We start from the raw sequence: 27,843 nt of genomic DNA, 5'->3' as shown, positions 1-27,843 counted from the left end.
TTTTTGTTACTCTTATACCAATTGACTGGCATTAACTTAGTAAAAAGAAAATAAATACCAAAAAACCTTTAAGACACATCATGTAAATTTACCTTTGCTTTATTTTCGTTTTCGTAACTGGCCAGTCGACATGACCTAAAGCCAACAAGTACACTGTCATCAACATATTTCTATTGTCAAACACTACCCAACTCCTCCCTCCCCCCAGATGCCCCGGCACGTATCAGCCCGCCTGGCCCGCTGCCGCTCGCTGTCCCCCGCGGCGGGCGGGTGCCGCGCCGCGTCGTCGGCCGCGGCCGCCGCCGCGCAGCGCCGCCTGCACCGCCTGCTGGCCAAGATGGCGCAGCTAGAACTGCAGCCACACTCCTTCTACTTCATTTAATTATGTAAGTGATAGATAATAAAGATTACGCAACGGACACTTTTGATATTCAACTCCACCACTATTGGACAAGGGTCTTAAACCATTTACCATTTTTATTACACATAAAGGAACATCACAAATTCAAAACTGAATAACTAGTCAGTACATGTATGTGCAACATAGGGCTACAGCTCAGTATACGCTGTGCTAGGCACAGCACTGATTTTCAGCTGTAGCTGCAGAAAAAAAATTGTTTATTTAATACTGTTCAGGAACGTTTGAATTTCAAATAAATAGATAAAAGTTACCCATTATAGTTCTACGGTTAGAGTTTTCTTTTAAAATAAGGGAAAGTTAAGGTCCCAAGTGTAGGTTGGACTTTTGATAAAATATTTTTTTGTTTTCGTGTGTGATATTAGCCATTAGTAATAGAGTTAGTTAGTGTAGTAATTGAAAATATTATAGTTTTATTCAACCGGTTTGAGTGCCGATTAGTATAGATGTTTGTGGTCTTACATGGTTGTATTACCATTTATTCGTTTAAAACGTTTGTTTCTGAGTGTTGTTGTCATTTAGATGATATAGGTATTAGAGTTTTCTATTACTAAATAATAGTATAAAGATTAAAATACAAGGATTTTTTCAATATGTTATAAAATTGTTGGTTGGCAAACTTAGGAACATAAAATTTTATAAATTCAAGAAAAATTGAGCATCTTTAAAATAAAGTGCTCCATTTTGGAATTGTTACAATGACATTCGGTACGATAGTTACCAATCTTTCTAAGCAGTGGCGAATAAAAGTCTTCCCGAATCCCGGGGCGAAAAATTTCAAGGAAGTCTCAGGCAAAACATATGAGCATAATCGATAAGGGTTAGCAAATCCAAGCTGTTTGACGAGCCTGTTGACTTTAAGAGGACCCACCCTTTTTCCCCCTGGAATAAGAGGCCTGGTGCGTGTGACTTCTTCCGTTCCCGGGTAAGACCGCCACTGGTCCTAAGTTATCGTTATAATTCAAGCCAACCACAATATTAATGCGATTAAAAACACGACATTGGGGAATGAAAATGTAAAAAATTACTTTGTGTAACTAATGGATAGGCTTTGTATATAACGCTATTATTTACTTCACAAACGTTTCCGTTGTGTAACACCGGCTAATCTTACGATTGAATAAACTTACTCCCACAATACCTACAAGTACAAAAAAAGCTTATAGAGTAAATAACTGAACTAATTTAGACGAAAATAGTTGAGAGATACAGTTAGTATTAAAGTAATCTTCTTTAGAAATATTACTTTTCCAAGTTTATTCAATACTGAGTTAGCCTTAGTATTAAGATGTACATTGACAAAGATAATTCAATCTTACTCATATTTAAGCGAAAACTAGGTTTTAACCTAATTTATTGTCGACTCATTCGGCGATACGTAGCTTTAGGAATTATGTACGAAAACGCCTACTAAATTAGGTGTTTTAGAAATAATGGTAATATAAGATGTTCACTAATTACAATATTCCAACCGAACCGACGTTATTTTGGTAACAGAAAACATCAAAGGAAATATTAGGACTTTAAATATTTAGGATCGAAGTACAAGATTTTGGATTCCATGCGAACCTTTTCAAACCAAAATAATTTATAACTGCGCGACGCGCGTACATCTTTAGTATACATTAAATTCATAAAATAGAAAATAAATAACTGAGCTACAAAAACAGATTCTAAACTAACTTTAAGTTTAGATTTTAAGAAGAACACAAAATAGTGGAGTATTCAAATTAATCTAATAGGATTACACCAGATTTAAGATTCGTTTTATTTTGTCAATACATGAACAGACATAACAATAGGGCAAAATCATAACTAAAGCGGCAAAACTACTATCGATAAAAACAATAATCAGCAAGCTAAGTTATCAAAAGAAACTAAATATATCAAATGAAAATGAAAAACTCAGTCAAACTAACTAAATAATACGAGTAAAACGGTGAAAACTGGAATCAGAAAACCAATATCAACGACCGACAAATTAAGTTATCAAAATTAACTATATTAAATTATACTCTAAACTTAATTCATATAGTATTTTTCAACTAAGGTTATGAAATTCTACCGTAAACTTTAGTATGGAAGATATATTTTTTTATGTTTGTCACATACTTGCATTTAGGCCATATGTGACCTCAACTGGGCACTAGCCTCCTCTCGTAATGAGAGGGACTAAGAGCATATTAGTCGTCCAAGTCAGTCACAAAAATATTGGTCAAAAGCGTTATACATTTCGTTTTTCTTTCGACAATTTATACATAAATATCTTTGGTCAACACACGATAAGATTCTAATAATCTATATAGGATAAAAGAGATACACTTAAGTGTATTGATATTAATTCCACATTTTCGCCGACAAACTACAATCAAAATTATAATCTGCAACCATATCCGGATATAATTTCTACTCGAAATCAAAAAAATGTTCTACCTTTATTCTTATTAAGTTAAGCAATGAGGTCACTGAATCAAGTGACCAAAAAGGCATTACAGATATCATAGTTAACATAAAATAATTGAAAAAGTCAATTACCTGTACATATATTGAAAAAAAAAAGTATGGTATGCTATGCAAATTATAATTAAGAACAAAAGGATTGTACATATATACTTAAGTAATTATTTATAAATTAGGTAATATTATAGGGTTAGTTTAGTTATACTTATTTAGGAATAGGCAGGATTTCGAATATTCAAGTAAATTTACTGAAAAGATTTTCACGGAGTCAATATAATTAGAAAACATAATTACTTATGAATGACAAAAATTGCTTTTAAATACTTATTTGCAACTTTAATCGCTATAAATTTCATTTTTAGGATTCCGTATGAAAAGGGTTAAAACGGAACCTTATTATTTTAATTATTACGAAATTATGCGGGTCAAGGAAGAGTGAAATAGAAGATGGATGGATTGTGTGAAAGAGGATATGGATTTAAAGAGGTTAAGATGGAGTTGATGGCTGATAGAGATGAGTGGATAAAGTCATGTTGTGGAAAACACATATTTCCGAACTACATATTTTACAGATTTCGACATTTTGTCACTGTTCTATAAAACAGTTATAATTTTCTTTTTAGGGTATTGCCAACCTCTGTTATTAAAATATATTCAACAGTTTAGACTTAAAACCAAAATAGGAATACATATGCCTTTCGGATGATAAAAATAAACCTAGCAATACAAAACTAAGCTAATTCATTCGTCATAATTATGATTACTTGTCAACCTAATGTCGAAGTTGTTTAAGCCGCCCTTAAAACTTATTTGAGAACACCCGGAACAGACTTTAAATACCCTCAAAGGCATGAAAACGTTCAGCTTATATAACATTGCGGCTACCCATCTATGGAAATTAATTACCCACAGATTGCTTACCAACCGGCGGGTACGACTAGCTGTATGCGACTAAAGCCATCCAAATAAGTTAAATTCAAAATCGAAATAAAAACACCTATATGTTTATTTTTCATACGCAAAAACCAATACGTCTTTGAAATACAATTTACTTGAAAATAACAAATCCTGCAATTAGACTAGTACCTGTATATTGGAAGATCGTCAGATTGTCACACTTGATTGGTTATAAGATAATAATACACGATGTCTGTACATATTTACATCGTGCTTAGGCTAACTAGTTAAGTAATAATAAGAGAATCTATAACTACCTCTAAATATCGTATACTATAAAAGTAAGATTAAGCGATCGAAGTTCTATCGTGTGAAAGGGACAAGGCTATAGAGTGTATGGTGCTATCTCTATCTAAAGACACTCTTTATTTTCTTTCTTATATTTTTTTTAACAGCGTCCGTTTTACTTGTTTCGTTCCATGATTCATTTAACAAAAAATTAGGGTAAAAAAGTGTTTTAGTTTGATTAAAAGCCAACTTTTACCAACTGAGACTATCAAGGCGATTTAAATCTCGCTGAGAATGTTCCGTGTGTGCCGAACACCTGCACAAAAGATACCCTTAGCGTTAATCATTAAATTAATTAATTTTTGTTTTTTTTTTAAGTGAATATTTCAGAAATTCAGAGTTTTAGTTAAATACGTAACAGTCCCCATCGGGTAAAGTTGGGATACCTCTAACATTAATTTATTTTCCTTTCACATAAATATACTATTTCTCAAAAAATTTGCATTTTCTTTGCTTACTTTACATTCTTGTTATACTCTCCTTCAAAAAACTACCAAATTTTTGTGCCCTACTACTGGAAATGAGCCTATCTTTATTTATCTCAAATTATTTCTGTATACTAAACTTTTGCTGTGTTGTTAATTATAAATGTTTTCTTTTTCCTGGAAACTTTCCCATTTCGATATCACGACTTTACTCGGTGGGGGAAGGGACTTTTGTTTTATTTTTCCCATATTGCTCAATATTTTAGTAAGTAGGTACAGTAATTATAGTCTAGTATTGTAAGTGTAAGTACATAAATAATAAAACAGTTGCTGAGACGTTATCTAAACAGTAGTGTTACAGCTAAGCCGCGTTCCTGTACATACCTAAGGACGTGTTAGGATTAAATAGCTTTAAGTAATTGTATTTTAAAATAGTTATAAGAACACATCAAGAGCATATCCAATATCGATAATACGTTAGGTATAAGATATTGTATCGTATTTAAATATAAAACGTAATTTAGGCAGTTCTTAACATCTGATAAACATCTGAAATTAACATCTGTGATCTTGTGCGTACCTAGGCTTAAGAATAGGTGTAAACTAAGGCACAATACTGCGCCTTCAACAGTTTAAACAACTGAATCAACTGTGTGCATACTGTGCATTTCAAAGAACTTTACACAAGTAATACGACCTGAAACTATAACGTTGCTTACACATAACTAATCATCATATAATATATATCACAATACAAAGCCGAAAAATCGATCAGGAGCTGTGCTCTATCGCAAAGCCTTGCGAAAAAGTGTTCGTATCGAATTTGTATGGACACTGAAAAAGTTCCCTAATTTTGTAACATGAAATATTCCTGTTTACCTTCTGAATGAACAGCTTTTCAATCTACAGGCTTTTCTGTCAGGTTGACAGACGTGTGAACAAACCAACAATAGGAAATAGATTAGTTAATATAGAAATAAAATTGTATATTTGAAGAGGTTATGCGCTCACCCACATATAACTAGGATACTGATATTGCACGATACCTGTACATTGTAATCGTGATAGATAAGGTCAGGTTAGAATTAATTCTAGAAATCGTGGTTTGATCATAAAATTCACAACGTTCAATTTAAAACTTTTAATTGATTTTATTTTACTTTTCAAGGAATAATTTTGACGTTTCTGACAGATAATTTATTGTCTGTTTTTTACTATTATTAATATATGTATATTATGCAAGATGTCACGCCAAAATAACAGTAGATTCGTCATTGTCTTCAACTGTCCTTCACTTTGCAAAGTATCAATTTAGGCTATAAAAACAAATTAATGAAGGGGTAAGGAGTTTCTTACCAATTCTTCTCATTGACCCTACCTTCCAATTCACGAACTGTAATTTGAACAATCATAAGCACTTTACCTCAATGAATCAATTGTTTATATTTTTCAAATATTGGTTTATTTATAATAACATTCAACATATTTTCCTAAAACGGGTGCTTAATAATTTTTGTGATCATCAGTCTAGCCTTTCATTCAACTGTGTTGTAGTCGGCTTCTAGTCTCAACCGATGCAGCTGAATACCAGTATTTTACATGGAGCGACTGCCTATCGGACCTCCACAATCCACTTACCTGGGTTATAACACGATACCTATGAGTAAGACTGGTTGTTAGCCTTTCAAGCTTCTGGTTACTTGTACCAACTGTTAAAGATCTTCGAAACTGACTGCCGTATGGTTTTTATGATCAAACTACGGCTAAGTTCGACATTAAGTTGTACTTGATGATGATAAGTGAACAACACACAAGTTAGTATGTAGATTATAGGATATATAGGAACACAGAAGCGATGCTCGTGATTAGGCTAAATAGGCTAGCTAGATATAAAGATTATGTTTTTTAATTGGACAGTTTTGATCAATTTTTTTTTCAAGTTTAGAAGATTTTTTAGGCATACAAAAAGCGTTTCTATGCCTTATCTATTTGTTTTTGTTTTTACAAAGTTACTAATATTAAATTGAATTGTTTCGTTATTAAGAATAGTAATGAATATTTTTTTATATAAAAAATGTTTCGTTTCATACAGAAAGTTAAATTGATTTCGAAGTCTATTTTTTTTGTTCATTTTATGGTTTTAATTTGTGTCCAATTAAAAGACATACAAATATTAAACGATGTGTTCCAGAAAGTTTTACGATACCATTAAACCATACATTGAAAAAAAAAACAAATTTAATCGAACAATAACTCCATTTTTTTATTTGTCAAAAAAGCCAACGTCGCTTTTTGTTTGTATATTCAATTCAAAAGCTAATTACATCAAAAAAACGTTTCGCAGCTCCAAACATCATATTCTACGTTAACAAAAATATTATCATTACAAAAATCTCAATTATTTTTCAACATTTGTTTAAATTAATAAAGAAATACAGGTGAATAATATAAAATCAAATTTAAAATCACTCATTTCCACCTACAAATTTTGAACAAGGACTTTTCAGTTGCCCAGTTTAATCCATAAACCTTTTCGTTACACAACATTATTTGAAGTATCTTAGCATGTAAGTTGTACATTACAAAGGAAACGATTGGCTGTTCTGAATAGAATCTAAACATGTTTTAAGAATATAAAGCGCGATATTTGTAAATATAGCTGTCGTGTTTAAGATAAAACGCATCGAGTACGGACTGGCTATTTATCCTTTTAACAAAATTTGCTACAAGTAAAATTCGGCATTGCAAAATAAATAAATATTACTGATGTGATGTCTTGGGTAGAACATAATTAAAAAAGAAAAATAACAACGCAAGGCTTAAAAGAAAAGAGCCTTCAAAAATCATACTTCATAAGTAAGGTATCCTTACCTTTAATTTTCAATCGCCTTTAAGACTTGTTGCATTATAATATTATGTACATACTAGTCGCGAGAGTTTAAAAACGTTAACTTTGACAAATCACATTTTATCAGCGTTTTTTACCCGAGATTCAATCACCGTACAAAACGTTATCCAAATGAACTGTTCTGACCCAAAATGATGATAAACTAACAAAGTGACTTACACATTTAAAATATTGGTACTGATTACAAACACCACTTTGAAACTAAAACGGGGTCATTTGTTTTACAACCAAAGAAGCCTTCTTAAGCCCTTTATAGCCTTCTTCTGCCCGCGGGCTTGATCACCACGTGGTTGGTGTCTTGTTCGCCGGTGGTCTACCGGCCGGTCATTCTGGTCTACGTGTACTGTTGCACAAGGTTTCATACGAAGGTCTTAGATTGGATGATAACATGGAGACGATAGCAGCGCGGGGAGCCGCGTGTTTGTGAAATGATGCTCCCCGCGTCTCTGTTGAAAATATGCCGATATTAATATATTTGTCGCAGCAATTAAACTAGTACTAACAATTACTCAGATAAAGGACATTTTATTGCATAGTTAGCTTTCAACCACAAATCTAAATATCTGTTAGTCCGCTGATGACGAGGTGACACCGAAAATAAGTTGCGAAACTAATGTCAAATAGCTGAAAGTTTAACAAAGACGTAATACATACTACAACTCTTAAAATCCATCTAAATTATCTGAGGCGATCTGCTTTGAGTGGCCACATACAACTTTAATCCGACATTACAGAAGCTTCTTAGCCAGTTGTGATGTTTCATGAAACAAATAATAGAAAAGATCTTTGGACAACGCCTCCTCGTTCATCTTATTCCTAACTTAGCAGAACTTTTACTATGGTAACCAGAAAAGAACAGATCCTTGTCATCCTTACAGAAATATACTTCGTCTCACAACACGCGGTGCGATGGTAATTCAGGTTAAGTGACTACTTTAACTATTGAGGTCACACATTTAAAGATTCAGCTACAAGACTAGGTGCATAGTTGAATGGCGTAGTCTAAGAGTAACTGTGCAATTAAATACCATTTTAACATCTTAGCTGCGACACATGCATAAACGCGCGTCTCTCCCCGCGCCGCTGTCTCCACCGTAGCAGTCATCCAGTTTAAGACCTACACAGACAGCGGACAGTGGTGTGCCGGACAAATACACCGTACAAATATGAAGACTTATGTAATAGACACGTAGAACTCCATGGCCGGCAAGATACTAACGTGGCGGTCATGCCCGCGGGCAGGAGCGGGCCGGACGGGGCAGAAGAAGGGCAGAACAATGACCACCGATAAAATGTCCGGTGCACCACTGCCCGCTGTCTGCTAAGCGCATAACACCTATGCCAGGTTTCTGAGGCACATTTAGCGGTAGTTTACTCAAACTCTCTGTCTACTCGTCTACTCAAACTGTCATCAGCTTAAACGCTATTGAATAGATAAACCGTTAAATGTGCCTCAGAATCCGGTTGCTAATCGATCATATTTAAATACGACCACCTATAACCAAAAATTACATAATTGCGCAGAATAAAAAGTACCAATACCAAACAAAATACGGATGTTTTTAACAACATGGATGATGGATGTAAAAAGATAGGATTAATACGCTTTATCTCCGTACTCGATGCATTTAATATAAGTTGTACATTGCACATAAAAACAAGAAGCAGACGAGTCAAAGGATTACTTCAGATTGCAGGCACACTTGAGCTGAGCTCGTGTAGTTAATCATAAGTATAGTAATAACGATAGGTATAAGGAAGAGTATATTTTTTTAAATAAAAAAGAAGAAAAACAAAAAAAAACATAAAAGTAATAAAAAACCCAAAAAAAATACATAAAAGTTAAAAAAATCCCAAAAAATATCATAAAAGTAAAAAAAAAACAAAAAAAATATTAATTCAGGGCTTTCTAAGCTATGCCAGTGGCAACATTATCACTAGGCATCGTAAGGCGTATTGAAAAATATTTCACTAAAAATTCTGAAGCCAATGACATTAAAAACCCTTTACGTGATAACAATTATTCAACATTACACCAGAAAAATTATAACAAATAATAGGATTGTTTCGTGGCAATTTCTTCTGGGCATCGCAGTAAAATTAAGTTTGGAAGGCTCTGATTTAAGCATTAGGATAAGTTTGTATAAAAAAGAGAATATATTTTTATACAATAAATTTAAGGTAGGTTAAGTTAAGATAGGTTTAATTATCGGCTGGTTTGATAAATATATTTCTTACAATTTATCCAGTTCAGCGGCAAATTAATTGTGTTTTTCTGCTAAGCGAAAATAATTACAAGTTACACACTGGGCGTATTTCGATAATAAGAAAAAACATTTTTCACGATCGGTAGAAAATCTTACCGACCATCACATGTCATTCAGAACGTATACAAGCCTAAAAAACTGCAAAACCTGAAAATACGTCCCATGTGAATATTTCTTAATCGAATGAAAAACTTATATACATTATCAACATTTGCAAAATTCGAAAATTCTATTCTAATTTTGATTTCAATATTAACAGAAAAGAAACATTTGCATCAGATGAATGAAAACAAAACAAAAATACATAATAAAATCTACAAAAACACTAAATACTGGTGCTTAGCAGTAACTATATCAAATATAGTTATTTAGATATAAGTAATTTTAGTAATCCTGAAAGAATTTTTACTAAAGTGAAAATTCTTTTCAGACGATGTAGGTGGGCAAAAGTGTTTGTATTCGACAAGTAAGGCTATGGTTCTCCAGGCGATTTGCAGTATCCTTGAAATAGTTAAGGAAATGCGTGGCACTCATGTACATATAAGCAGTGCTTTAAGGTTACATTTAGGCATAGTTATAGGTACAGTAAACATTAATTTCTTACGTTAAAAACGCAAATTCAATTTTTTTTTATAATTTTTTATGATTTTTGACAGTCGCTGGCGACTATTAAGTCCTTTTAAATCGTAGCCTATGCACGTAGTCACTCAAGTGACTTACAGACTAGTCGCCAAGAGACTGAGTTGTCCTTGCACTGATTCTTTTTATTTTAGCAACGTTTCGTGAATTATAATAAGTTTAATTCGTTAAATAATTTATTAAAAATCCCTTTTTAGGGTCTCAGCACACATATGGGATCGGAAAGGGATCGTAACCGTAACGCCTTTCGCCTCGCTGTCAACCAGGCGTCAACCTACCGTATGCACGTAACGAAAGCGTATCAGCAGCGCCTGTACGTCAACTCGGCTACGGCTAGGCGACGCCGCGCTTACGCCTCGCTTATGGATATTTTCTCACTTCTTCAATAAGTTTCTCCCTTTGCATCGTTATTTTGTGTTTGAATCGAACTTAAAATTTTAAATAAAACATACGCCCAACACGAATGAAATACTCCTTGCGAATGGCGGCGTCTTTAGCAGGCGCGGGAGGGGAAAGGGGAAAGGGTGGACGAAGAGATGTGAGCTCGGGTACGGAGAGACGTAAGCGCGGGGACGGAGAAACGTAAGCGCGGGGACGATGAGCCGTAAGCGCGGGAATTCAAGTTCGGAGCCTGTTCCGAGGCGAGGCGATTACGTTATTATTCCGATTAATGTGCGTTGCAGTAGGGAGTTTAATACAAACCATTCTGAACGGCTCGAGGCGATACGGTGACGATCCCTTTCCGATCCCATATGTGTGCTGAGACCCTTATTCTCTAGATTCGAATAAACTCACATTATTATTGTTTATTATTTAATACATTTTTTTCCTTTTCACAACATTAAATTCAGATTTTATTTTTCAATAATTTGTTTGATTTATACCACCGCTGGGTATTTGTTTAACATTTGGTCCGTGAGTTAGGATTAGTTTTAGTAAGCTTAGGATAATGAAAAAAACTAAAAAAATACAAAAAAAAATAGATTAAGAACTTAAAATGTGTTTGTATGATTACTTTCTATTATTATTCCTTGTTATTTAATTTTCGGTTTATATATTATTATATTTTATTTATAAATTATTATACACTTTTTCAGCATTCGATTACGTTTCGATATCGTATTTCATTTTATTTATTTTTCGTAATATTTATTTATTTCGATTCCTAGTATATTTTTTTATTCATTTATATTTATTCTTATTTAAATTTGTGTATTTATTTTAAATAGAATAGGGTAGAATTAAGAATAATATAGGAAATACGAAAATCGTATTATGGAAGTCATAAATGATGTGATTAGTTAAGATGAAAATATGAGCACAGCTCATTATAGGGTTAATGACCATAAATATAAGTTAATAATAAATTAGTATATAAATGTACATAACAGACAGGGCAAACACATTCCAAAAGATAACATAAGAATAGCACTTATTTGTACATTCAAGTGCATTAGTATTAATATTCAATAAGAAGAGAATATATTTTTATAAATAAATAACTAAAAAAATACAAAAATATGTCTCATGTAATTTAATGTATCTTTTTCATTTATAACGTTTTCAACAAATAATATCTGCATAATGAAAAATAAAAAAATAATATCTAAAATTATATCCAAGGGCAAAAAATTGCATCCCTTAATTTAAAATGTTTAAATTCCATTCCGAAAGCTGCAGATTCAAACCAGCTAGTATTTTATTATTATTTAATGATTAAATTCAGTTAATGAATCAGTTATAATTACTTGATTCAGTTAATTATTTTAAACATAACATAATAATAAAACAAAAATTCAACTCTTGATTGATTTGATAGACATTGAACAACAAATAAACATTCTGGCAAAGTGATTTTTAGTTAAAATTATTTATATTATAGTTTTTTTTTATAGTATAAGGTAGGTTATAAGATGTACATTGAAATAAGACAGATAAAATTGCTTGCAGTATTTTTATAAGTCGTGTGTCGTCGATCAGTGTTCAAAGAACGTACTGTAGACTAAGTTATAATAAGGATAATATAACTGTAGGTTTAGGAAATACTATAGTTATAAATAATGATTCGATTATATTTTTTTATGTCTTTTGATTTTTATTGAAAAAGCTATGGCAATTTATTGAATGCAGTTAAAAACTTGGAACTAAAAACACAAAGTATTGATTACCTCAGCTTTATTGGTACCAATATATTTTTTTATCGATTGAAATATTATGTTCTTGCAATATTTATTTTGTCATATTATATTGTATTTTGTTTGTTAAAACATACTTCATACATCTTTTTACACTTATTATTTGTGAAAATTAAGGCAAAATTTAACAAAAATAATACCTGCATTTAGGTGCTTTTTACCAATTGCAAAAATACAACATACTTCGGACAATTTTTTCATTATATTAATACCTTTATAAGCAGTCAATATCAATCAATAACCGAACAAAGTTTCATTATTTATACTATAGTAAATAAATAAATAATAAGTTGTACATACCGAGACACAGTCAAACGTTCGCAGACACTAATTAACATAGAACTAGCACTGGCCTGTATAATTACAGTGCTTTAGTATTAATTATATGCAGAGTGTTTTTTGGAGCTGAAAAAAAACAAATATAAAAAAAATATGAATGTCATCAACCTTATGTAAAAGAAATTCAAGCCGCCTGAAAACCTTCGCTTGATCAGTGCAGTTATCTCAAAAACTAAGAGAGTGGCTTCTGAAATACATTGATACAACTTATAAACCACTAAACAGTCACCCATCTATGAAATATTTACGTCAAAGGTCGCTCCACCTATCGTTTAGGCACCGGTAAGAGCAACTGCACATTCTTACTCATAGAAGAAACTACCCAATTTTTTATTTCAATAAAATTGCAATATTCGAAATCTTAATAAGAAGAAGTCGGAAAAACTTCTATGAAACTAAAGGTCTATAATTTCACGGGAACTATTTAGTTTTTTTAATAACAACTCTTAAAAAAACACTCTGCTGGAACTGGTATGCGTTTAAACGTGATTATCAAGCACACTCTTTTCTATACTTCTCGCTATCTGATTCAAGGAAAACCGTAATATCCTGGAATAATTATAAATCTCAATATGACTAACAAATTGTTAATCGTTTCTAAATTCAAGTGAAACATACCTGGGTCAATACAAAACGAGCTTTTTAAATTAAAACGAATAAATTAAAAACATACCAGGTCAATCACTATGATCATTGCAATAAAATTCAACTACAGTTATAAGAAAATTCTAAAAGATTTTCTTACGTTTATTGCCACTTCTCCTCATGAACTCTATTCATTTATGTCTGAATATTTTATTTTCGTTTCCAATACTATAGTAAGTAGCGTTATTCTTATGAACCTGACACTCTTCTATCTCTTTTTCTTTATCTATTCTGTCTCATTGTTAGGTAAAGATCCTAACAAAATAAATCAGTCTTAAAAGATCTTTGAAAATGACAGCCGGGCAGCGACAACCCACCATTAAAGGTGCCTTCCGAAACACGGAGGAACTCAGAATGTGTTATATGGTGAACTTTCTACAGAACAACCTCGGCAAGCGTTGCTTAACCGCAGCGATCGATCCGCGCGTCCGTTTTTTACTGAGCCATGATGAGCATGACACAAAGTAATTTAATCATAACATTTTATTATCTTCAATCAATTCATATCGTTCTCCCTATCAATACTTTTTCTCATTTCTCTTATTTCGTTAAACGTGCTTGATAATCTTAGATTTTAATTAATATCATAAGTTGTACATTACATAAATTTTACAAGGGTTTGCATCAAGTTCGTAACTAATTAGATTAATTAATAATATGTACATTAAACGAATATATACTGCAAGGCGAACATTATTTAGGAAGCTTAGATTTACGGTCCTTGTACATATAAAGATCGTAATTTACAAATAACTTAACTTAAAATACTTTAATAAATAGGCAAGATTATATCATCAAGCAAAATACCCAGAAAAATATCTGATGAACGTGAGTAACAATAAAAAATCTACTCCAACTATACATTATTGCAAGTGTCTGAAAAAACATAATATGTTGGTATACAGATTTTTAACATCCATCACACATAACAAGCCACATACAGATGCCATTGCAAAAGAATATAATGTGAACATACGTATTCATTTAGTGGAAATAAAAATAATAAATTGCAATACAAATCCTGTATAATAATCTAGTAAATTGGGGCCGAAAGCTGGCAGAAACGTTAAACAACTTAAACCAATATAATATCGGAAAAAGTTCCATCTAAAATGAAGAACGGGTAAATTTTAATTACTGTAGTGTAAAAATGAATTGAGGCTTGCATTTCTTTTAACTAGAACGGTGGTCGTGAAGCATTCTTCTGATGTAGACAGTTTTGAATCTTGGATGGTTTACGAGGCTTGGTTGGTGGTCTCGAATTAGACCAATTACCGCGGCCTCCTCTGCAGACAATTTAAAAAACGTCACTGTGACTACCAACACACCACACACCCATGATGGTAATAAATGAATGTCGGGAGATGTCACGGCTCCGGTGGCCGCGCACCGCTGAAACAATTGGCTGATCAGAGACTCCAATTACTACTGAACTGGTCCCGCACGGCATCTGAGTGAGCACATCCCGAATGATTACTTACGAGCCAGTCACAAGAGTCTGACATACCAGCTTCTACGTGGCAGGCATCAGGAATCACACGGCTCCTGAGTCGCCAGTATTTTGTGTAAAGTTTAGACGGTATTTCCTCAGATTCCAATCCAGCCTTTAAGGCCATTGTTTGTTTTGTTATATCTTGAGATCATGTTGAGGATTGTTCTATACACCGATAATTATGACTGACGCTGATCTTTTTGTTTTACGACGCTTACTCAAAAATGAAAGATACGAAAACAAACTTAAAAGATTTACTAAATCCTCAACTGCGACACATTAGGACTTGGCTTACAAACTTATAAACAAGATGAAGTTTCAAACTATGTACATGCTTGAAGCGCAAAGCCTTCACATTTTAAATAATAATTGGGAAGAAGAGCGTTATATTGTAATCAGAAATGCAATGAATCGGAATTTAAAGTACTATGACGCCAAGAAACCAAAAGAAAATACGACAGCATCTACTTCGAGAAGAATGAACCGTCTACCTACAAATATACCCATTGAGTCAACTTAAAAACAAATCCGATTCCAGACCGTCAGTAAATAAAAGAAATAATGTAACAGATAAAATGACTACAATGCATACATAACAACTGGTTCTTACAAGATTTGGGCAAAATTTGCAAGATGTTAGAAAAGTTACTGATAACTGGCTCGTGAAACAAGACCGTGCTTTAAACATGACTATCAGTGTTGTATGAAAAATCATGTGATCAGCAAGGCTGATCCCACTACCACATGAGATTCATAGCATGGAACAAAGAGTGTTGTGTGAAAATATTAGTACTGTGAGAGCTGACGCTGCACTAAAACTATGACACGTAAAGCTGTCACTAGAGAGAATAATGCAGTCATATGTGACGACAGAACAACATACATACAAATAATAACGTATAAAGACCAAATGTCTGCAAGAACATGCGTTGCCTTCAGAGTTCTCTTCAAGAATTTTGTTGCAAAATGGCCTGGAATGATAAAACCCTCGTGTGGACCCAATATCACACATATGAAGGTAATTGGGTCTGTTCAAGGCCACCATTCTTCGTCCTGGCTCCATAAACCACCCAGGAGTCAAAAATTGCTATATTGGAAGAACGGGAGAACATACATTATGCTGCGATTAATTCCAAGTCTAACCACTTCACGGCCATCTTGTGGATGCTGTTAGAAGAAAATAATTAATTAAAAGGCCAACATGCAAGCCTTGATTTTATTTTACACTTAATTTTCCCGCTGCTGGGTAAGAGTCTCCCGAACGAGGAAAGTGTTTGACCTTGAGTCCGCTATGCTGGCTATGTGCGGGTTTTAAAAACTAAAAATATAGCATAAAATTAACCGATCACAAAAAAAATACGTTAGTTTCTTATTAAACACGATTTTCAAAATGAATATATGCGCTCAAAATCATATGTAAACAAAGATACGGACTACGCCATACGTAAAAATAAAAAAATGGTTTATTTGCGTTTACGTACCTTATTTCAGCTACTAAGAGGGTGATTTTTGTAAAACAAACAAAAAAAACGAAACTATTGTTGATTCCAGGCTTGCATCTATTTCTTTGCTGAATTATGGTTTATCTTTTTATGGTTTAGCAATGAACGCGTATTAGTTAAATTAACATAAGGGATTTTGTATTGCAATTTATTTGTTACTATACACACTTTTTCAAGAAACTATGCAAACCGATAGGCAAGGAAAGATTCAACATTTACAAATTCAAGTTACAACAAATTATTGTCACTTACAGCTTTAGGCAACGAAAATAATCGTGAGGAAACTTTACACGACCCAAAATGTTTTTGAAATAATGCAATGCAAATGCAAAAGGTTACCTAAATATCTGAAAAAAGTCTTTTTGTGTAATTTCAATTTATAATATATTTTCATCAAAAATAAGATCTTTGACATGCATTACTTATAACATTATTGTTTTATTTACCTATATATTTTCTTCTAACAGCATCCACACTGGCCGTGAAGTGGTTAGATTTGGAATTAATCGATTCTATCGCAGCGTATTGTATTTGTCTCCCATGCTTCCAAAATAGCAGTTTTTGGCTCCTGTGTGGTTTTGGAGTCGGGTGTTCGAATGGTGGACTTGAATAGGCCCTGTTACCTTCATATGTGTGATATTGGGTCCACACAAGCGGTTGCTCAGTCCAGGCAAAAGAATCTTGTAAAATACTTTGTTCCATAGAGCATTGACTTTCATTGCTTATAAGCAATGCACGTTATTGGCAAAATGTCATATTGTGCCATCAGCTCCATAGTGATGACAGCTTTTTTGTTATTGTTTTGATCGATCACACAACTCTAATGGTCTTCATCATTGTATTAATCTATTTCGCGTACCGAATATGTCTCACTATTCTAACATCCTATGGATCCTGTCAGAGACTTGTAGACAAGTTCACATTATTTTCGATGTTCTAATTGTCCAAAAAGTTACCAGATTTGTTGAGTTTTCGATGAGCTATTTTTGTCGGTTCATTCTCGAAGTAGATCTTGGTGAAATAAGGCTTTTACGTTATCTTTCGTTCACTCGTTAGTTCTTTTCTTAAGTTGAACACTTGATTCCCAGTCACAGTAATAAAAAAAATTAAATAATATATGAACATGCTAAGTTACAGTTCAAAACACCTTGAATAAGGTAATCAATTTAATTTAAAATTTCACAAGCTAAGCCAGTGTCCTTGTTGATACATCTGTAAATCGTAATCATCAAAAGTTGGATTTGTGTCTTTCATTTTTGAGTCAAATTCGTAAAACAGAAAAGCAGATCGACAGAAGTAATTCCTAACTATCCAGAACAATCCTTAGCATTGTCATAAGACATCTCAAACTAAACGGTGGCCTTAAATCCTGGCTTGAAATCTGTGGAACTGCTGTCTACACGTTATCCGATGTACTGGCGACTTGGGCGCTGTGTGATTCCGGGTGCTTGTTGCGCAGAAGTTGGTGTGTCAGATCCTTGAGACGGGCTCGTGCGTAATCAATTGAGGTGTGTTCCCTCAGATGTCTTGCGTGACCAGACCAGTAGCAACTGGGCTCTCAGATAAGCTAGTTGTTGCAGCAGTGCGGGGTCGCCGAGGCCCCGACATTTCACAACATTCATTTACTACCATCTTGGTTGGGTGATGTGTTTGTAATCACATTGACGCTTTTTAAGGTGTCTGTAGAGGAGGCCGCGGTAATTGGTCTAATTCGAGCCCACCAATCTTATGAACCGTGCAGTATTCAAAACCTGTGGTTTTGTAAGCATGCTTCACGGCCAGAAACTGTTACAAGTAACGCATGATCTAATATTATCGGTTCTTTGTATCAGGTATTTTTTAATAAGAAAAACCTTTTGGAAATCATTATTTTATCAAAAGATGTTAGTTAGTTAGTTTGTTGAACATCTGAGGACAGAAAAGACCCTAACTGTTAGAAGGCATGCGTGGGGCCGAAGCCAACACGTAGAAGCCCATTTAGACAGCGTTAATGTTTAACAAATATAAATATCACAATCCAGTGATTATACCTGTAAACTTATTATAATTAGTTTTTAAATTTAAACCAATTTTTATTTGGAAATGCATTTAATTTTCGTCATATCAAGGAAACAACGTTTAATAATATCCATGAAAAAAACTTGAACTTACATAAATAAACACTATACCGATAAAGTCAAGACCGTAGAATCGTTTCCAAATGTTCCCTGTAATGCAAATAGGCCTGCGTCCTATTTCCCAGGGCTGATAACGATATAATCTGACACACTATATATTGAACGTCAATGACAGTTGATATAGAGAAAGAAAAGCAGTCTTTTGAAAACACTAAACCACACAGACAGGAAATAAAACTGCTGAAATACCAAAAGTTACAAACTAATGATAGAAAAAATAATAAATTTGGATATCTGTTTCATGCCAGGCAAATAAGTAAAAGCAAAACTGTACATAATAATATATGTAACAAAAAACGTAAGCGAAAATCCTAAACATAGTTAAGGAAATATTAAAAACAATTGTAAATATAAGGTACATAATAAGTAACTACTTTAATGAAACCCGACGGCATTTAATGCATCCACTTTAAGTGTCACTTTGATCCATTGACAGACTTTTTATACGTTCAGATTAGCGACAAACAACATTTAAATAGAGTAGTTCGCAGAAACATCTACATCATTACGAATCTACAAAGCGCATTTGTAGCTATCAATCTTCTGTGAACATACTAACCGTTCATAAGGAAGCAGTTAAAACAACCATTTAAACCTGTGCCGTAGACACTATCAATTAAAAACCTACAAATTGTATATTGTTTTATTAATATTTCCAATATACACTTCACCAAGTCAAGACTATAAGAACACTACCATGGTGAATCTACATTATACGAAACGGTAAAAAAACGGCACATTCTTTAATTTCAATATAATAATATGGTTTACCAATTTGTACGCACCACAATAATGTTTTTTCCATAGAGTATAATTTTCAAGACATACGTTTTCATTCATCTGAACAAATGTTTACTAAAACCAGTCGATTAGGTATAAGTAATGTAAGGTTTGCGTCGAAGTGAATTTGAGCTGCATTGCAGCATGCCAAGATGTAGCTAGCTGTCATGATACTATCTTTTTTCAAGAGTAAACTAGTTTGCGTTCATACTAAATTATTTTTCAGAAAAAATCTTTTTATTAGTAAAATACAGTCAACATTTCAACATGCTCCGATAACAGGTTATGAAAAAAAGATGTACTTATATATCTGATATTAAATAGTCAATGAAATATAATTATAAAATGTAATGTGTAATGCAATTCTCAAACATAATTTCATACGCTACAAAACTCGCTTTGTCGCATGCACGATTGCAACCATGAAGTAACATAATTCAGACTTTTTACTGGTCGCAAGTTTGCTACGCAAGCCAAAATGTCGCAATGTAATGCAGCACGGCAAGCCACATTGTAGCTCAATGTAGCTTTGCACATTCCTTTAGTCTGTAAGTTGTACATTTTGAAAAAGTGGCGGATCTTTCATAATGGCGAGTAATTAGTAAATAAATCAAAGAGATAAGGTATTTAGTGGGTAGTAATATTATAATAAGTGAAGGGACACTGCTGACGTAAATTATGTTAAGACGTTTTCTCCCCAATATTATTTTATTTACTTTTTAATAAACCCAAAATGTTATTGTTAGTTTTTAGTTAATTAACTGGGTACTATTACTGCTTTGTGGTGCAAACGGTGGTGTATGCGACTGTAGACCACGAGGTCTCGGGTTCGATCCCCGAGTCGGGTGAAGCTGTTGAGCTATTTCAATTTCTTTTGAAATGTTCTCAATAGTAGTCCGGGGTTGGATAACGTGCTCAGATTATGAAAGAGATTGTTAAAAGTCAAACTGGACGTATAGATATTTTTGTATTTTTAGTTATACCTACCCGAATACGCAGGCAGATGTGTCTCGAAATAAATATTTTTGGACAACTCACACACGGTCATCTGATTCCAAACTAAGCAGAGCTTGTACTATGGTAACCAGACAACTGATAAACATACTTATATACTTCTAAATACAGACTTATATAGATAAATTAACATCCAGGCTCAGTACAAATACTCGTGCTCATCACACAAACACTTGTCTCGGGTGGGATTTGAACCCGCCACACTCGGCACTATGGTTATTGTGGCGAGGTGACCACTTAAACCACTGCGCCAAACGTGCAGTTAAATGCAACTATATTTCAATACACCTCTACCTGCGCTGTCGGGTGAAATTAGTTTATGTTATATGATTTATTATTTAGAAGATAGTTTTCTATACGGATAGATTATATATTAAGATGGGTCTGCGTTGAGGTAACTTCGTACTGTGTTACATGCAACTTAGGTTATTAGAATTCACAACAATGACAAAACATAATTAATAGCAGTATTCAGTTCAACTTATGTCATAATCCCCTGTATCTTGTGATCTACATTTCTACCAATATAACGTATATATAAATGGCCTCCTACAAATGGAAGAATCAGATAATTTACTATTAAAACCATTTCTAACTTCTTTAAAACCAGGCAGCCCGTAACCAAAATCGGTGTAACCTAATCGAAATGTAATAAGATATTGTAACCGTTAATTTTCAATCGCGGTTACAATATCACCTGTACACAAATTACCTGTTGAAATTTAATACTAGTCAGGTATTTGATGACTATTTCAAATACTTTGTACGAAGTTTACGAAATAAAGGATATTTTGAATTGAATGTTGTCCTCTAATACCTTTTTTTAAAGTAATCGCGACTGCAACAGCAGGAAACAAGCATGAAAACTATAAAATTTTAGAAATTGTTTGGTTGAACGCACTAATCTCAGGAACTACTGGAGCGAATTGAAAATATATTTTACTGCTGAATAGCCTATTTATTCAGCTATAGGCTACATAACATCACGCTACGACCAACAAGAGCTGAGTACCAGTAATTTTTTTTACAAAAACGGGTAAAATTATGACACATTCTCTCCTATCTCACAAGCAAATTTGCTTGGGCTAGCTATTGTCAATAATAAAACTCATGCAACTATGTAAAGAAGTTACTCACGCATTCCTATAGATAATAAGGTGTACATTTGAAAAAGATGGGTATGTACTAGATTAAAGTATTATGCACTTCAAGTGTATCCGTAGGATAAAAAATATAGCCTTTATAGTAATAAGTTTGTAGTGAAGATATATATTTAAGAACGGCTCGTATGAGAGAAAGTTTCATGTCAGTTAAAAAGGTAGAGTAGAATAATAGAATTAGTTCCATTTAGTGTTAAATAGTTTTTCGTTTAAAAATAATTTTTAGATTTATTTTGAGGTTATTTTCTATGATTTTGACTTCTGATGGTTAATTTTGAATTATGTTCAACACAAAGAAAGGTTTGATTTTGGATTTCAGTTTCGAAAAATAATATCGTTCAGTTTCGTTCATTTGATTCAATTTATTGATTAAAATAAATTTCGGTTAAATTATTTTTGATTTGGTAAAATTATTATTCAATTCCTTTGATAATTTGACCTTTAATTAAACAAGTTATTTTATTCATAAATATTTTTTCCTAGCGTAAGCATAGTTTTTAACTAATAAGATGTCAACGGCTTAACCGTGTATTTTGATTTTTCGTTAAAATTTTTGAGTTTAACTTTAAGATTTCGAAAGACGCATATCAAGGAGAAATTCTCGTGTACATAGATTCGATTACCATTACATAAGAGGTACATAAAATAATAAATAATAGCGTTCGACGCCATAGTAACTAGCATAAATAATTTTAAGAAATATCGTATTTTTAAGTTAACCATTAAGATGAAAATAGGAAGATTCTAGTCAATAAAGTAGTGACTTACAATTTTTGTAAAATGACAGAAATTGGAATTTCAACCGCCCGTATTAAAAACGTCACTCAATTGACAGTATAATTGATTGGACTATTCTTGGTTTGCCTCAATATACTGCAAAACTAATTTAAATCAAGACAAAAATCGATTTAACTGAAACTGGAAAGATTTCTTTTAAAAGCAACTCGCTGAAAATCGAGTGCTAATGATTAAATGAATAAAGTTTTTGATTTAAAAGGTTCTTATTACTTCTTATTGATAACATTGAAAATGCTCAGCGCTGAATCGATCAGTTTAATCCAGTTTTAATTTACACAAGCGTTTTAATAAACGATAATCAACCTGTACCTGGTTTTAATCCTGGCTTAAGTTAAAGAAACGAATTGAATAACAACATTTCAACAAATTGAAATCTCACTACGAACCATTTAAAAGCTATTTTTTTATTACAAAAACAAATACAAAGCGGGTAAAATTAAATAATCAATCAGTACATTTATTTACAACAAGTGAACACTGAAAACACAGCGCTGGTAAAAAATAAACAGTAAATATCTTTCATACAAAAATTGATCAGGAAAACATATTTCACCAAATATTAAACAAATATAGGTTAAGGTAACTTAATATTAATTTTAAAATACCTGTAAATATAAAAGACTAAAAGTCGACTCGTGAGTGAAGCATCCCCTTGTAATTAATATAAACATTACTTTAACAAACACTGTAAATTCGTTAAAGTAATCTTAATTATAAGAATATTATAATCTAGTATTATTATGAACAAGCTCCCCTACATTCACCCGTGCGGCTCCGCTCGCGTGAATGTCGCATTCGGTGCCGCACGCTTAGAGCTAGATTAGATAGACTTTTAGAATAATATACCTAATTATTATTAATATAGTATACTATATAAAGGCATTACAGTAGGAGTAACGACATCGTATCGGAATTCGTCAGTCATTTTGACGTGGGTAGTAGGGCGAAAAGACCAGGGCTTGTCAAGTCACAAAATAGTCCTCAATATAATTATCACTCGTTTACTAAGTCACAAATCAATGTCCAACATTCAGAATTATAAAGGATATTAGTGATCTAACTCGATTAACATTCCACCTCAACACGTAGGTGCGTGCGCCACCATGACAACCCAATTTTCTGATAATGGCCGCCTCCCCAGCGCTAGGTGTTATGTCTTATGTCAACGGCCAATAGCCAGCATTTAAATTCAACAAAAAGGTTGACGCGCCTACATATATTACACAGCATCACACTCTACCTATTATATGTAGTATGTAAATAATGTATTTAGCATTTAGAAAAACGGGACATTTAATGTAATTTTCTGCTACTAATGACAAAACAACAAGCAGTTTCTGAACGGTAGCTTCATTAAAATAAATATCTTTGGACGACACCCGGTCATCTCATTCGAAACTTAACAGTACTTATACTATGGCAACCAAAAATCTTATAAGCATACAAATATAAATAAGTTAAAATTGAAACTCAAAAAAGATTCTCGTAATCATCACAAAAATTCAGGCATCACTCGGCTAAATGTTTTAGTAAAAAAATATTACAAGTCAAAATTTGCTAGTTTAGAATAGATTACCTTACAACAACAGCGGTAAAATATACAAACAAAAAAGTACAGAATATAAAAAATTAACATTTTATCCAAAATATATGCATATGTTACTGTAAAAGCCCGAACTGTGGTAACTCCTAAGATTTTCCGGTAAAACCTAAGATTTACCAACGCTCAATGGTAAAAGTCCGAACAAGTCAGTTTAAAAACTATGTTACGATATATAAAAAAATCCTCCTTCATAACTATGTTTATAACTATTTCACGGTATAATTATATACTGTGACATAGTTATAAAGAAGGAGTTTTGGGCATAGGGACATGGGTAGGTTAGGTTAGAAGGCTAAGCTTAGCCTTCGTGGTTATTTTTTTTTAACCACCCAGAAGGAGGAGCCCCGCGAAGCGGGGCTCCGGCGACATTTCGATATCATCAAGTGAATATAGGTAAAAGATCGAAATAAAAGAATTGTTCGGACTTTTACCATTGCGAGTTGGTAAATCTTAGGTTATACCGAAAAATCTTAGGATTTACCACCGTTCGGGCTTTTACAGTAACACATATACTACATTAAAAGCTTTTAGAGTAAGTAGGTGGTAGGTTAGTAAATGGCTTCATTGCTGTTTTAGGATAATGAATATACAAAAAAAATGGACATCGCGCGTGGATCAAATAATATAAGTAAAAAACACAAAAAGTGTTATAGTGTAATAAGAATATAGGAAATTAAGGTATTATATAATATATTTGACTTTTATGATAAATTGTAAATCACGATTAGTATGTAGTATTATTATAAGTCTATAAATTAGGTACATATTTAATAATACACAAGTGACTTTAATATCTATTATTTTTTTGAAATTCCGCATTCGTTTACTTTCTTATTTTCTTTAAAAAAACACTATACTTTTAATTTATTTTCATATCTGCAGATTTATATTACGTCATTTATTTATCTTACACTGTATATATTTTATTCATTAATATTAATTACTGATATCTTTTTTAATCTATATTTCTATACTACAGTTTTCAACCTATTTTGGTAAGATTTTAATTAGGTTTATTCTCGTTATTTTGACTGTAGGATAATTATATGTAATTTTTTCCAAAGTTTAAAACTTCACGGACGAAAGCATTTGCAGAATGATCGTAGCTATTACATAAGAAAGAAATAAATATGATGTATAATATAATCCATAAGAAACAACTAGCGTTTTAGTAATTTATTTGTACCGATATAATTTTATCACCACCAAAATAACTCAAGCCGTTGTTGAAATTACACTTAACTGAAATACCGAATTACATTGTTTGCGGCAAACGGTGAAAAGTTAAAATTTATTTCTGCAACTAAACTGTTAAAAAAGTAAAAACAAATATTTCAAATTAAAAAAATACTAATTGGAAAATAACTAATTTATTTTTTGAAGAAAACCACTTTGATTACAGTCTTTAAAACGATAATTAAAATTTTTCGCCAATTATTTTAAATATTTTAACTAACTATTTATTTTATTCTTTAAATATATAATAATTTGCTGAACTCATAACAAAGTCGTCTTTTGTTCCTTGGCCATTTTATTTTTACGTTTCAAATATCAGTTTTAAGTTATTTATAGGATATATTATTATAGGATAATGATCTGTAAATTAAAATCAAATAACTTGCAAGGCCTACTTATAGTTAAGAAATAAATACAATGTATATATAGTGCGTAAGGAAACAAATAGCGTAATTATATACCTTAGAAATAATTATTAATAATAATATATTAATAAAAGTTATATATTTTAATTATAGTATTTTTTTTATTATTTATAGTCGACAATATTGCAATAAATAAAAATAACAACATAACAAAAAATGCAAACAAACAAAAAATGTTTTACCAACAACAACATGAATTTTACAACGTTATTTAAAAATAGCACGCTTTATGCGGCTTTTTTTATTACATACGAATACTATTCGCGACAAATAATAAAACAAATGTGTACCTAAAGCTATAAAAACTGAAAAGAAAACATTCAGGCTAAAATTAATTGCTTACCTAACTCCAGAAATACAAAAATAAAACTCCACATTTTAATATATTTTTAATTTATTTTAATACGTTATGTTATATTTTTTAAGAATTTTTCTTTATAACAATTTTTACTTGTTTTTTTTAATGTTTTCTTTCAGATGAATAATATTTTTTTATATTAATTTAATTATAGGTTAAGGATCTGTAAATAATTACCAAAGTATTAAACTTTGCGTATGAACTCATTAACAAGACCCCCTTTATAGTTAAGGAATAAATATTATGTATATATAATACATAAAGAACCTCCTAGCGTTAATATAGACATACTAATTAATAATTATAAATTATCAAAATATGTTTTATTAATGAATTCTTATTTTACAAAATATTTGCGTAATTAATTATTATTTTTAAGTCACCATTGTACCTAAAGATATATTTGACACTATACACTTTATATTATTCGCGACAAGCTTTAAAACAGTTAATTTATATCTATTAAAAAAGAAAACAAAACCATTTGAATCAATAAGTTGCTGAACGAAAACAAAAAAAAAATGTTTTTTTTGAGAAAGAAATCGTATCTTTATTAAGCGGTTATTATTTTCAGTATAATAAGTTGCTTAGCCCGTAACAGAATCTTTTTACTGCAAAAAGTCATTGTATTTCTATGTTTACATTACAATATGTATGTTTGTTTTTTTCTTAATATAATCGTAATTATAGGATAGTGTAAATAATTCCCAAAGTACTAAACTTTGTTGATTAGCTGTTCTAAAATTGTTCAATGCTACATAGTGAAGGATCGAAAATAATATAACGTAAATAAAAATTATTGTAAGAAAACTAGTTTTGAATGAGAAAATAAAAACCAAAAAAAAATGTTTCATTAAAATAAAGTTACTTTTTCAAAATAAAAGTTTGGTGTGCATCTCTGTAACATAAATGTTGATTTGTGTAACTTAAAACATTTTTTTTTTATTAAGAAATTATATATTTGTTTATTTCAAAAATATTAGAGATGCATTTATTTTATGTCAAAAAACATAAAAATTGGTTGCAGTGGAAATGTCGTTATATATTTTAAATCTGTCTATTTTAACTTTAAATTGAAAGCTTTAATTTATTAATAATTAGTTTTTCTTAGTAAAATAAAATAAATCACAGAATAGTGATCTGTAAATAATTCACAAAGTATTAAACTTTGCTGTTCAGCGCTGCTAAGGAGAAGAAAATAGGTTTATAAAAATTATCGTAAGCATTATAGAATAACCAATTAGTAACAAGTATAATTTTTTAGAATACCTTAATTTGATAAATACCACGTAAATTTTACCGTTATTGAGTATTTTGTACAATTCGCCCCTAAATCGTGTTCTCTGCCTCTCTCTCTCCTTCTCCCCCCCTCGTCCTCAACTCTCGAACCCCACCCCTCTTGCTCTCTCCCTCTTTTCCTCTGTCTCTTTGTCTCTCTCCGACGCCCTCATTCTCTCCCCCCTCTCTCTTCCATGCTATGAAAACCATATGGTAATGGAATTAATCTTTCTCCTCCACTTCGCTCTATCATGGACATCGTCTTCGAAATTCACACTCGCTCACGTCTTTTCTTGCCGAAAAATTTAAATCTAATCAGTTGCACATCGATAATTATTTAAATATAATTTTAATTTTATATATGTTACGTTTATATCTTTAAATATAATTTTAATTTAATACATGTTATGTTTATATCTTTAAATATATTTTATTAGGATTAGGTGTAGGTTAATAATTTGTAAATATTCCCAAAGCAT

At 32.0% G+C, this 27,843-nt stretch overlaps 1 protein-coding gene and 1 long non-coding RNA gene across 13 annotated transcripts in view; one reads left to right on the top strand and one right to left on the bottom strand.

The window, feature by feature from the left end:
• The window catches only part of LOC142982390 (uncharacterized), a 147,841-nt gene that overhangs the window by 3,342 nt on the left and 116,656 nt on the right, over positions 1-27,843 (bottom strand). The gene's annotated exons all lie outside the window — the stretch shown is intronic.
• The window catches only part of unc79 (UNC-79 domain-containing protein), a 139,289-nt gene that overhangs the window by 91,262 nt on the left and 20,184 nt on the right, over positions 1-27,843 (top strand). For all 12 annotated transcript variants that reach the window (XM_076128863.1, XM_076128860.1, XM_076128859.1 and 9 more), the window contains one exon: positions 209-27,843. This exon is cut by the window's right edge and continues 20,184 nt beyond it. In XM_076128863.1, the coding sequence (XP_075984978.1) occupies positions 209-382 (174 nt within the window). In that variant the 3' untranslated portion in view covers positions 383-27,843. The remainder of the gene's footprint in view (positions 1-208) is intronic.

This window comes from Anticarsia gemmatalis, chromosome 21, assembly GCF_050436995.1.
Source record: "Anticarsia gemmatalis isolate Benzon Research Colony breed Stoneville strain chromosome 21, ilAntGemm2 primary, whole genome shotgun sequence".
NCBI lineage: Eukaryota > Metazoa > Arthropoda > Insecta > Lepidoptera > Erebidae > Anticarsia > Anticarsia gemmatalis.
This window is presented reverse-complemented; position numbering and strand designations above follow the sequence as displayed.